The sequence below is a fragment of the Pelodiscus sinensis genome, chromosome 1, assembly GCF_052426305.1.
Source record: "Pelodiscus sinensis isolate ZL-2025 chromosome 1, ASM5242630v1, whole genome shotgun sequence".
NCBI classification, from domain to species: Eukaryota; Metazoa; Chordata; order Testudines; family Trionychidae; genus Pelodiscus; species Pelodiscus sinensis.
In genome coordinates, this window is record NC_143052.1 from 294,630,996 (window position 1) to 294,643,920 (window position 12,925).

The 12,925-nt window shown below is 47.5% G+C and overlaps 2 protein-coding genes and 1 long non-coding RNA gene across 10 annotated transcripts in view; 2 read left to right on the forward strand and 1 right to left on the reverse strand.

The window, feature by feature from the left end:
• The window catches only part of CAB39L (calcium binding protein 39 like), a 112,926-nt gene extending 112,186 nt beyond the window's left edge, over positions 1 to 740 (reverse strand). For 2 of the 3 annotated variants that reach the window (XM_075919073.2, XM_006121344.5), the window contains exon 1: positions 597 to 736. The gene's annotated coding sequence lies outside the window, so the exon portion shown is untranslated. Of the gene's footprint in view, positions 1 to 596 lie in introns of all 3 variants that reach the window. The other variant, XM_006121347.5, reaches the window with a different exon arrangement.
• A 65-nt stretch (positions 741 to 805) lies between these two features.
• The window catches only part of SETDB2 (SET domain bifurcated histone lysine methyltransferase 2), a 35,869-nt gene continuing 23,749 nt past the window's right edge, over positions 806 to 12,925 (forward strand). For 2 of the 6 annotated variants that reach the window (XR_012900676.2, XM_075919059.2), the window contains exons 1-4: positions 950 to 1,088; positions 1,944 to 2,298; positions 2,631 to 2,714; positions 8,766 to 8,888. Coding sequence is in view for 5 of the 6 variants with exons in the window: in XM_075919059.2 (XP_075775174.2) it covers positions 2,265 to 2,298; positions 2,631 to 2,714; positions 8,766 to 8,888 (241 nt within the window). In the remaining variant the exon portion in view is untranslated. The other 4 variants (XM_075919060.2, XM_075919061.2, XM_075919063.2 and 1 more) reach the window with 4 other exon arrangements.
• On the forward strand, positions 8,895 to 11,886 carry LOC149525764 (uncharacterized). Its single transcript, XR_016348481.1, has 2 exons — positions 8,895 to 9,995; positions 11,163 to 11,886. It is a non-coding gene; the product is annotated as an uncharacterized LOC149525764 (long non-coding RNA).

The window sequence follows — 12,925 nt, forward strand, 5'->3', positions numbered from 1 at the left end:
GGTTCACCCCCCCTCAGCCCGGAATCCCCAGGTTTGTGCCCGCCGCGGCCCCGGGGTTCACCCCCCCTCAGCCCGGAATCCCCAGGTTTGTGCCCGCCGCGGCCCCGGGGTTCACCCCCCCTCAGCCCGGAATCCCCAGGCTTGTGCCCGCCGCGGCCCCGGGGTTCACCCCCCCTCAGCCCGGAATCCCCAGGCTTGTGCCCGCCGCGGCCCCGGGGTTAACCCCCCCTCAGCCCGGAATCCCCAGGTTTGTGCCCGCCGCGGCCCCGGGGTTAACCCCCCCTCAGCCCGGAATCCCCAGGCTTGTGCCCGCCGCGGCCCCGGGGTTAACCCCCCCTCAGCCCGGAATCCCCAGGCTTGTACCCACCGCGGCCCCGGGGTTCACCCCCCTCAGCCCGGAATCCCCAGGCTTGTGCCCGCCGCGGCCCCGGGGTTAACCCCCCTCAGCCCGGAATCCCCAGGCTTGTGCCCGCCGCGGCCCCCAATCCGCCCCCGGGGTTAACCAACCCACCCACCCAGCGAGAGGGACCCGGAGCCTAACCCCGCCTCAACGAACTCCGCCCCTTTACCTCACCCAACATGGCGGACGAACCCACCTTAGCCGCCACCGCCGCTCCTCAGGAGCTAGTCGTGATGGCCCGATTTCATTGGCCACCCTACGGCACCACGAAAGGCCACTCGCAGCCAATGAAAAGTGAGGACGGCGCACGAACCGCTAGCCCCGTCTAGCTGCCCTTCGGGATAGCCATTGGCTTCCCCTTGCTCCACCCCTGATGCGCGCGCGCCGGCTACTCTGCGCACGCGCAGGCATTCGAGTGCGTCCAATCCTTTCATCGCTTTCGAGCGACACCGGGTTCAAACCCCGCCTCATGGCCGGCGAGCTGTGGTTGCTGATTGGTGACTGAGTGGCGCTAGTTGGGGGAGCCTACGCCTGGCGGCCATGTGAGTCCAACGGAAGGAAGGTCTGGAACGTTGGGGGGGGGGGCAGATTCCGCTCCCGAGGCAGAGCCTAGCCACGCCCACAGGAGGGGTGTGGCCCGTTCGGGTAACGGGGCGAGCGAAGGGCTAATGGGTGGTCGCCTGCGAAGGTACCGTGTCCAGCGCCGGGGTTGCCGCGTTCGCTCCGCTGCTAGTGGCTGGGGGGCAGGCCCTGCGGTGCCCGGTCTGTCCCCTCCCCGGCCCCTGCGGGTTTTGGAAACTGATTCTGTGCGGGATCGTTAGCGAGGCAGCGGGATCGGGCCTGGCCCGGGAAGCGGGCTGGAGCTGAACGGGAATATCTCCGCAGTTAACAGCTGGCGGTCTTGCCTAATGTATTTCGTCCCCCTCTCTCCTCCAAAAAACAGAACCGGAAAATGCAGTTAAGTCAAACCTAGCTGTGATTATTGAAATTTTCTTTCTTTGGCTAGATTGCAAATCTGTGCCAGATCTTTTGGAGTAGTTCTTATGAAAGAGCATTTCCCCACACTTTTACAAATCAGTGGTAAACAGACACTCCAACATGTCCGTATTCCTAGTCCTCAACCTGCAATCAGTCGTACACGTGCTTAAACAAAATACAGGACTATGTAGCACTTTAAAGCTACATTTTAAGCACGTGCTTAAGTGAGACGTCTCACATACTACGGTTAAGTCAATGGGCATGCAATTAAGCATTGTGTGCAAGCTTAGATCCTCTTATATTACCGGATATTGGGGTTTGATGGCAAATGCCCAACTTGATTTAAAAAACAACAACAGATCTTTGCTTTCTTTCCTTGGGATAATAGGATCTTAGATAATATCCTTTTAAATATATTTTAAAACTGTTCATTTTAGTGGTAGTGTACTCTTTATTACATTCATGTTTCTGGTCTCTCTCTGGTGGCAAATAATGCTGGTTGCTAGGTCTTGGAAAACAATCACTATAAATTACTTCAAAATTCTTTTTTTTTTTTAACTTACAGAGAAATGGAATTTTCTTGGCCCAAAGGAGAATGAAAAGTGGTTTCATGAGACCAAAGGAGGTGCTAAGGTTTTTGGAGAGATAACATTGCAACAATAAAGAATTGTTGGCAACTGAAGATTTGCTTCTTGTTGCTTGAATATTGGTTTTCATTGGAAATTTAACTATGCCCCTCATTCAGCATGGAATCTGGCACTTTCTCTAAGAGCAATATAATAAATTGAGGAATAAGGTTCTAGGACAGCAAGTTCATAATGTTCTATTTTAGCCTGGATTTAGTGCAGTAATGTTCTAACTGTTTTTTGAAGCACAACGTACATGTATGCAACTACTTCAAAGGATGGAAAAAGAAAAAAGTAAGATTTTTTTTTTTAATAAAGCATTTTTAATAGTCATTAAACACCTCTTTTGAGGGAGTTTTATATAACTAAACTGGGTGGGATTGGCCAGCCTTCATGACACAGTTTGACTAAAGCCTCTGAGTTTGTACTGATTTTTTTTTTTTTAAAGAATGTATATATCATAGTGGTTTGCTCTTCTCGTGATTTTCCCTGTAAATATCTTCTGAGGCAATGCTCTTTCAAATGCCTATTGTAGTTAAAGCTAGCTGAGTGAAAGCTGTTTGGAGAATCTTGGTAAGAAGCAAAAGGCTGCCAGCATCTAATTTCTATGTAATCTTTTTATCTAGATACCTATAGTGTGCCTGGCACAATAGCATCTGAGTGCCTGGATGTAGAGACCCTTAGCAATGTCGGTGGAGAGAGAAGTGAAGGTGATGTCATCTATATATTTTTCATTATGGGGGACTTAGAGGAGGTGTCAGTAAATGAATAATGCTTGTGGGAATGACAACCTGAAGACTGAAATTGTGTCTACCATTGGATATGTGTAACAAGCAGCTGCAGTGCAAGTTCCCCATTTTAAGCTAGAGAGAGACCACCTTGAGGGCTAAGAGAGCAATTACTAGAGATGTCAACATGTAGATACATGATTAACCAATAAATTTGGGCTTATGGGTTATCTGGTCAACTACATGCATGTTCCCTTCCTCCCCACGCCGCCCCCCCCCCCCCCCCCCCAGCTGCCTCTGTATCGAGGGAGGAGGGATTGGGAGCCGGTGCCCATGAGGAGTTGACCCATGATAGAGAGGCAGCATCACAGAGGGTAAGGGTGGCAGGTGGGAGCTGATACACGCAAAGAGTCTGTTTTCAAGCAGGTGTGCCCTGTGCCTGCTGGCTCTGCAGACCTGCCTGGCCTTCTGCTTGCTGCCTCCTACAACAATCCCTCAAGGAGTAAAAGCATTTTGATTAGTGCAAGCATGTTTCACAGGATTTGTTGTCCGTTAAGAGTGCTGACATAGGACTGTAAGTGTGTGTGTGTGTGTGTGTGTGTGTGTGTGTGTGTGTGTGTGTGTGTGTGTTCAAAGGTGGCTATTATGGATGTAATAGTGTAGTTGATTAATCGATTAAGCAATAGCATTATAGGTTAATGCAATAGACTACACACATTTCCCTCCCCCTCCCACCATCTGCCAGTACATTTTTTAGCAGGTTAGCCAGCAGCCCGGCTCAGGCCTGGCTCACAACCAGCCCAGGACCTACCCCCACTGCAGCTCTGCATTTAAAGTATATTAGGAACTGGGTGGGCAGGCAGCCCAGCTCAGTTCCAGCTAATGCTGGGTCTGGGAGCTCAGAACCTCCCTTCCCCCCAACAGGGGCTACTGCCACTTCATTAGAGGCAGCAGCACTGTGAAAGGCAGCCGGTCTGTGAAGGGAGCTAGTTTAAAAAACAATCTCCTCTCATGGACCAGCTCCTGCCTGACACACTGCACTGCTGTCTCTGATCCAGTGGCTGCCAAAAAGAATTCATGAGGTTACTCGACTATTCAATTAACTGATATTTAACATCCTTAGGGCAGGAGTGGCCAACCAGTTAGAGACTAAGAGACAAATAGCTGTGGTTAGAGTGCGAAGAGCCATGTATTATATATTTATTTTTATATATCTATATATAGATATAGTACACAAAATATAGTGATAAAAATAACATTACAAGACATTTTGGACAAAACCAATAAAAAAAAGTCTCCAGTCACTTAAAAAATTCATGGCCGGTCCATAGGCAGAGAACTTGACAAGGAATAAACATCAAATTAAAAAAAAAAAACCTTTAAAAATACAGTAATATTTTCACACTTAAAAAAAAAAAAGCATCCCCACCATGTATTTTAAATTTAACACTACTGCCCTACTATGTCCTGTGAGTTTTTTAAAATTAAACTGAACTGAGAAGTAAATTACCAGAATTTGAAGTGCCTGTTTCACTCCAGCTTGTTGATCTCTGGTATGGTTTCCTCTCTATTTAAATAATAATAATAATAATAAATAAAAAAAAAAACCTGATGAAGACTATGGTTTTTTTATAGTTCTAAAAATTCAGGTCTGTCCCAGACTGCAAATATGATAGGTTCAAAAACAATAAGGGAGAGACTCATATCTCAGAATAATTGCTTCAGCCTGGCAAACAGTATCCTTTCAATTTTCTTTAAAGAAACACAGTGTAAACGAGTAACATGCTGATTCTTTTTTTGCCCTGGAATTTAAATATGACATCTGTGTTGGCTGCCTTATTCTGCATGTATGAAGACTTTGTGTTTAAAGTGCTTCGGCCCCCCTCCCCGCTCTAACCCAATGCCCCTCTCCTTCCCCCAGAGACAGGAACTCTCAGTCCCCTCCCCTACTCTAACCCAATGCCTGGGTCTTGGAGCTGCCATCACCATGTGTTTCTGTCTCAGGCGCTGGGGTGCATGCACAGAGCAGCCAGCCATGAGCAGTCCGAGCACACAGCTCAGAACCAGCAAGAGCTGCATTTCTTTAAGCAAAGAGCCGCCTGTGGCTCAAGAGCCGCAGGTTGGACACCCCTCCCCTAGGATATTGGTCTTCCTTGTGTTGTCTATCTCTGTGAATACAGGGTTAGAGAGGAGGTATTGTCGGATGGCAAGTACCCTCCTTGTCCAATCAGTTTTATTGGAAAAAACCTTTCCAAATCTTGCCTCTTAATAGTAAAGGGAATCTCATTGCTGCTACTAATATCATCTCACACTAATAAGAGAGTTTTGTGTTCTCCGTCTCCCTCTCCAGAAACCAACCCCCCTCACATTACTTAACCGTTGCCATATTTAGTAAACAGAAACCATTGTGCCTAAGGAAACTATACCAGCAGCAAATACTGATTTCATGTCTTCGCAAGTACCCAAACATGTTATCCTGCAACTTCTTAGAAGATAGTACACGTACCCATTTTATGTATGAGGATATTTGCCCATCCAAATTAGCAGTCCTCTTTAAATAGGAAATGATTTCAAAATTAGTTGAGAAAACGGATCTAGATCTTTCTGGATTATTTTATGGACAGAAACTAATAATCTTAATACTAATAATACATTTCCTTGTTATGACTGGTTTTTGTCACACATTGGAGCAATATACTTTTTATTGATGGCCTTTCCAGTTAAAATATTGGCAGAATTAGACATTCCGATAAAAAGATTTCCCATATAGACTGTAGACTGCAGACTCATGTGCTTTGCAGGAAAGAGGAATGTGGGGCTAAGAACTCTTATTAATTGCCTTTTCAATTGAAATAGGATTTTATAGGCATTCATATACACTTATAAAATGATGGGGTCCACATTAGTTGTTTTCACTGAAGAAGGAGATTTGGAGTCATGGATAGTTCTCTGAAAAATCTACTCTGTGTACAGCGGCAGTCCAAAAAACAAATAGTGTTGTGAATCATAAAGGAAGGGATAGATAATACACCACATATATCATATTGCTTTTATATAAATCCATGTGTGCCAACAGCTTGAATACTGCAAGCAGATGTGGTCTCCCCATGTCAAGATATATTGAAATTGGAAAAGGTACAGAAAAAGGCAACAAAAATTATTAGGAGAATGGAACAGCTTCCGTGTGAGGAGAGATTTGGGACTTTTGACCTTGGAAATAATAAGTTTGGGACTTCACAGCTTGGAAAAGAGACAGCTAAGTGGAATAAGATAAAGGGCTATAAAATCATAACTGGTGTGGAGAAAGCAAAGAAGGTTATCTACTCCTTATGAAACACAAATTAGGAGTCACCATATGAAATTATTAGGCAGCAGGTTTAAAACAAACAAAAGTTAGAATTTCTTCACATAATGCACAGTGAACCTGTGAAACCTGTACCAGACGATGTTGTGAAGGCCAGGACTATAGCAAAGTTCAAAAAATAACTAGATACAGTAAAACTCCATTAGTCCAGCATCCAATGCTCTGGGACTCCTGATGGTCCGGCACCATCAGGAACCCGGAAGTGCTGGGGCAGCCGGATAGGCTTCCCCCATTCAGCTGCTGCTGAAACTGACCAGCAGCTGAATCGGGGAAGCCGGGAGCAGAGCAGCTGGGGTGCTGCCGGATTGGTCTCGTAGCGCTGCCCCTCGGGGCTGCGGTACCAACCCGGCAGCACCCCAGCTGCTCTTGGGGATGCCTGGGGCAGAGCAGCTGGAGTGCTGCCGGGTTGGTCCCACAGCGCCAAAGGACGGCGCTGCGGGACCAACACGGCAGGACCCCACCTGCTCTGCCCCAGGGGTCCCCAAGTCAGCCGTTGCTGAAACAGATCAGTGGCTGATTCCAGGAAGCCCGGGGCAGAGCTGCTCTGCCCTGGGCTTCCTGGAATCAGCCGCTGATCTGTTTCAGCAGAAGCTGACGTGGGGACCCCTGGGGCAGAGCAGCTGGGGTGCTGCCAGGTTGGTCCCGCAGTGCCGAGGGGCGGCGCTACCGGACCAACCCGGCAGCACCCCAGCTGCTTTGCCCCAGAAGTCGGGATTCAGCCGCTGCTGAAACTGACCAGCAGCGTCAGTTTCACCAGCAGGCTGAATCCAGACGCCTGAGGCAGAGCAACTGGAGTGCTGCTGTGTTGGTGCCGTAGCGCCGCCCCTCGGCACTGCGGGACCAACCCGGCAGCACCCCAGCTGCTCTGCCCCAGGGGTCCCCACGTCAGCCGCTGCTGAAACAGATCAGCGGCTGATTCCAGGAAGCTCCGGGCTTCCTGGAATCAACCTCTGATCTGTTTCAGCAGCAGCTGAATCGGGGACCCCTGGGGCAGAGCAGCTGGGGTCCTGCCGGGTTGGTCCCGCAGCGCTGTCCTCTGGCGCTGCGGGACCAACCCGGCAGCACCCCAGCTGCTCTATTGCAAGCATCCCCGATTCAGCTGCTGCTGAAACTCACCAGCAGCAGCTGAATCAGGGATGCCTGGGGCAGATCCGGAGTATCGTAAGGGGGGGCTATGAGGGGTCTGGGGTGGCATCCCCTCCCACCCCACTCCAGACCCCTCATAGCCGCCCCTTCTGATAGTCCGGCATATCCGGTAATCCGGCACCCTCTGGGTCCTAAAGGTGCAGGATTATCGGAAGTTTACTGTATATTAATGGAGGATAGGTGCATCAGTGACTTAGTCATCAAGATGAGCAAGTATGGTGTCCCTCTGTTGGTCAGAAGCTGGGAATGAGCGACAGGATGGATCAGTTGATGATTATTCTATTCATTCCCTCTGAATTGGCTATGGGGCTAGATGGAGCCTTGGTCAGACCTAGTGTGGCCATTCTTATACCCAAGCAGGGTGACTGCTTTTTGATATAGAAAAGGTTCATAAAACTAACACCACTTTGCAAACAAACATGTTAAGACGCTTTTGTCTCAGAACATTAACATTTTTCTGGTAGGCAGCAAAGTTGTTAACTTGTGGGGATATGAAAAACTTATACAGGTTATGGTAAAAATGCCTATTGTATGATGCAGTCCTGTCAACTAAAATAAAGTTCTGCAATATTTTTTTATGAACTTCAGTGATAATACATCTCTATTAGAAATAATTAACAATGCCCAGAGAGAAGGGTGATCTCTGTTAGAAGCAAGTTCTTAACATTCATTCCTGTTTGATGGTACTAGCACTAGGCATATAATAGCATAGTCGATTAACCGATAAGCAAAAGCTTATCAGTTAATGCTATAGACTACACGTATTTCTCCCTCCCTTGTCCGTAAATTTAGCAGACTGTCCAGCAGCCTGGCTCTGTCCCAGCTTGTGTTGGGTCTAGGACCTACCCCCCACTGTGGCTCTGCATTTAAAGTATATGAGGAGCCAGGCTAGCAGGCAGTCTGGCTTAATTCTGACTTGTACTGGCCCCACTCCCGGGGAGGCCTATGCCACTCCACGCTGCTGCGTCTCTATCAGAGGCAGCAGTGCGGGGTGGCAAGCAGCTGGTCCGCGAGGGGAGCTCGTTTTGAAACTGGCTCCCCTTGTGGACCAGCTCCTGCCTCCTGGCACCCTGCGCTGCTGCCTCTGATAGAGATGCAGCAGTGTGGGGTGGCAAGGGGGCTCCCCGGGAGTGGGACTAGAGCACACTGGCTGCCAGCTCCACCCATGGGAACTATAGAATAGTTGACTAACTATAAGAATTCATGGGGTTAATCGGCTATTCAATTAAGCAATATTTAACATTCCTAACCCGAACTTTAATAAGGGACACCTCTGAGTCTCTAGAAAGCCCCTCAAGCACATTGTTAGATTAAACTTTCCCTTTTAGTTTAGATCTAGGGTCAGATTTTTAACCGTATTTAAGTGGCTAAAAATGGAGAGAGGAGTTTAGTGGAATTTTTAAAATTGCTCAGATGCCTTTGAAAAATCTCACTCTGTCCTTGTCTGCATGTTTAGGCACTTAAATGCGTTTTAAAACTCCAGTCATTAGAAATTGTGTTGTAAATGGAAATGTGTATTTCAGGTGATGCACAGATGTTTTGGAGGCAAATGGAAGATGGAAGAGTGGACTTCATATTTGAGCAGATGCAAAACGTATTGCTGTCTCTGAAACAAAAAATCAAGGATGGAACTGCAACAAATGAAGGTTTGACCCTCTTGTAATGGTTGTGTGAGACTAGAATCTAGTCTTGGGCCACCTTACCAAAAGCTGTTCGTTATCTTGTCAGATCTTATCTGTAAGTTTAAAAAAAATAGTATGCTTGAGGATGGTGATATTATTACTGGTTTGTGTTGTTATATCACCGAGGAGCCCATGTCTTGGATCCGGATCCCATTGTGCTAGATGCTGTACAAACATGGAACAAAAAAAGATAGCCTTTGCCCCAGAGAGCTTACAGTCTATGGGTACATCTGCACTAGTGACTGTACATGTCAGTGTATGTCCATAACCTACTGTCCATTCATACACCCTAAAATACATGTCTGAAGATGAGTAGAGGGCACGTAAGCTAATACACCTGCGGAACATGAGCAAATACATGCTGTGGCATGCCCCCTTCACCTATGTCAGTTTGCAGTGTTGATGGGTAAAAATGTGCACATATCAGGTCTCAAGTTTCACTAATCCTCCATCCTATAAAGTTCTGTCCTTTCCATTTTCACCAGTAGTAGCAAACTGAGCTGACTACATCAAAACAGCTTTGCACTCCATTCTTTAGCTCAGTACAGGTGAATGAGAATCCTGCTCCAAGAGCAGCTGCCTGACCCGCTAGCCACAGCTGCATACCAATCAATGTATGCTCAGAGTACATTCTCTACTACTTTGCTTGGAGTGGCAGGAACACATATTTGTACTGGGAAATTTCACAGAGGCTGGAGCAGGCAGGCATTCAGCGGACTCTGTCATTGCACTGGAAATGCAACGAGCACTTGAGGCTCCTGAACAGAAAAGCAAAAGACTCAAGCAGTCACTCTGGGAATGGCTGTCGTCCATGCCCCTTCTATGGCTTCAGAATGGGGTCCCAGTACAGAGCCTGAAATGGCTCATGCTCCCTTCCTCAAGCCCCTCAGTGTCTGACAGGAGGACAGTGAGGGCCAAATGTGGAGGCAGCAGGGATTGCAGATGATGCCTGGAAGACCCAGAGAACAAAGAGCATGTGATTATCTACCACTACCCAGAGCACCTAAAGAAGGCCTCTCTCCTGATGGTACTAAGGAGGACACTGAGCTGCAGCCGGAACCAGAAACAGAGGTTGGTAAGTTATAATGGATCCCTGCCCCTTTGCTAGTACCCCCTCTTTTCTAGTGCTATACTCCTGATTTTAAATTCAGGACATTTGAAGTATTGTGCACTGAGTGGTCCTCCCAAGATAATGTGTCATGCATTGCTGTGTCTTGAGTTGGAATTGCAATGCTGGTCAAAGACCCTGTCCCCTTACCAAATTCCTTCAGTTCTACAAACCTCCGTCCAACTCCTGCTCTGCTGCACCCATAAATGGTCCCCAAGAAGGACACTGTTATAAATCAATGATTGTATTAATTTCTGATCAACAACTATTATGTAATTTGCTAAATCTATGTCTTAAAAGCAGATTTATTTACAAAAAAATCATTCTGCATTTCTTGGCCAACAGTCATGCAGCAGTGGTCCCAGAGATGCATTGCGTGGGGGAAAGGAAAGGACAGATTAGACAGCTTCCAGTAAGGGGTGGGAAGCTCCTGCCCCATACTCACTCTCTGTCCATTAGAATTTTTTGGTGATACTGAGGTGGGGGGGGGGGGGTTTGTGGCTTACACTATTTTTGCACAGAAATAGGGCATGCTAGGTGAGAAAAGAACCCTTTTGCAGATGATTTGCTTCCCAATCCTGTAAGAAAAGTATTTCAGCAAATTTCTGATGTAGCAGAAACTCCAGCTGGTTCTTGAGGTGCAATGGCAGTGCACACCTGCTTGGTGGTCCTTCATAGGTGACCAACTCTCCCTCTATATGTCGGGGAGGGGTAGATCTCTCTGGCATGGGTTGCTGAATTGCCTCCAGAGGACTCGAAAGCCATTTTTGTTTTCAGTTTTGGTATGTTGAAAACTGCTGTGTTCTCCAGGTGTTACTTTAAAGAAGAAATTGCAGCCTGGTGACAGCTCCTGGAAGGAATTGCCCCCTCCTTGCTTCTCTAGCCCCTTAAGCTGCTGTGAACACTTTACGTCTAAAACATTAGTACATTTTTCTTAGCACTGTTCCTTCCTCTTGAGCTGCAAAAGTTTTCTGAGGACCCAGGATAATCTAATAGTTGCATTTCTGAAACACTGAAAAGTATCACAATTGTAGCCTTTTACAGCAAGGTTGTGTTGTGACAGTGGGATTTCTTGGCATCTTCCAAAAGAGAGAGAAAGTATAATGCTTCCCTTTTCTTTTAATTGGCAGGATCGTTGACTCCCAGGAGGTAAACTGCTGCTCCTATACTCTTGACGGAATAATCAGGAGATGATAGAAGCAGACAGAGAAGGACTGGGAAAGAGCCACTCATAAGAGATGGGCAAGAGGAACCAGGAGTTCAGGAGTATTAGACTTTTCAGCAGGAATAGAGATTGATGAATCAGTTCCTGCAGCTGGACACACTTGAACTGGTAGCCAAATGAGTTTGGGGTCTGCCTATTGCTAGAACCACTCAACCTGTCTGAACCTCCAGCTATCACCACCCCCACCTCTTCCTCTGGCTGCAGCTGGAGGATCTTATTTAAAATTTAAGGATACCCTCCTCCCTCCCTCCCCCCCCAGTGACTGGGTAGAGAACATGGAGCCTGCAGGATTCCTGAGATCTCACCCTCTACTGGCACTCAAAACTTTTTTTGGGGGATCTCCCTGAGTGTTCTCCTGGATAGGGAATCTGTGGGAATGTCCTGGAGCCTCACCAAGTGCTGACCCCAAAGCCCATGCAAGAAACCTCCCCTCTTTTTCCCTGATAGATTTTTCCCATCTTGTCAGGAGGAGAGGAAGGGGAAGGGTGCAGAGATAGTAGCAATGTTTGGTCAGTGCTCACAAATTCATTCCTACAGTGTCTTTGAAAGTTTGTTCACGGACATTTCTTTTTAAAAAATATTTTAAATACACGTGGAATCCTTTTAAATAAATGTTATCGTTTCCTTGATTTGCTTGTGGCCCCTCTTTCCTAAAGACAATGAACAGAAGATGTTTTCAGCTTTGGAATTAGGCCCCACAATACGCAGCACATGAAATTGAATGATTTATTGCTTTCTGTTGCCAAGATACTGCAAATGCTTTTCTGTCTGTCCCAAACCCTCAGAAAGCACTAGGGGTGAAAGGAGTCAGAAAGTGTACTACGGGGTTTACAATAGGGATGTCAACTTGTAGTTGACTATATGATTAACCAGTAAGCCTAGGCTTATCGTTTAATCTTCTCAACTACATGCATTTCCACCCCCCCCTTACTGCCTCTGATATAGAGGCAGCAAGGGGCAGGGAGCTGGTGCTGGGGGGAGCTGGCTAAAAAGCTGGTTTTCCCCCCCATCACTGGCTCTGCGGTGCTGCCTCCCCCATCCCCGTGCTGCTGCCCCTATCAGAGGCAGTGGTGTGGTGGAGCAGGAGAGGCTTCCGTGAAGCAGCCTCTGTCCATGGGCAGCGGGCGGTCCAAGCTCCCTGTGGCCAAAGGCTACTTCATGACAGCAGCCTCTGTCTGTGGGGAGCTCAGCTGCCCTTCTTTCCCCTCCCCCCAGACAGAGGCTGCTGCCACCTTGAACTGCTGCCTCTGATACAGTGGCAGCAGTGCAGGGTGGCAGGCACTGGCCTGAGCAGGGAGTTGGTTTTCAAACTGGCTTCTCCCGCAGACCGGCTCCTGCCTGGCACTTCATGCTGCTGCCTCCGATACAGAAACAGCAGCATAGGGTGGCAGCAGCCTCTGTCTGCAGGGGGGAGAGGGAGGAGAACCCGCCCCAGTGGCTATCGAATAGTCATGTAACCACCAAGATTTAATGTGGTTACGCAGCTGTTCGGTTACCTGCTATCGAACATCCCTAGTTTTACAACACAGTAGAATTCTGCAACAGAAGAAAAGAGGTAGATGAATGACTTTATGGCTTGGTTCACATGCACAAATCAAAATTTCGTAATAATGCAGCAATGACAGCATCTGCCATAAACAACTTCACCCTTCACTTCTGAAAACCTTG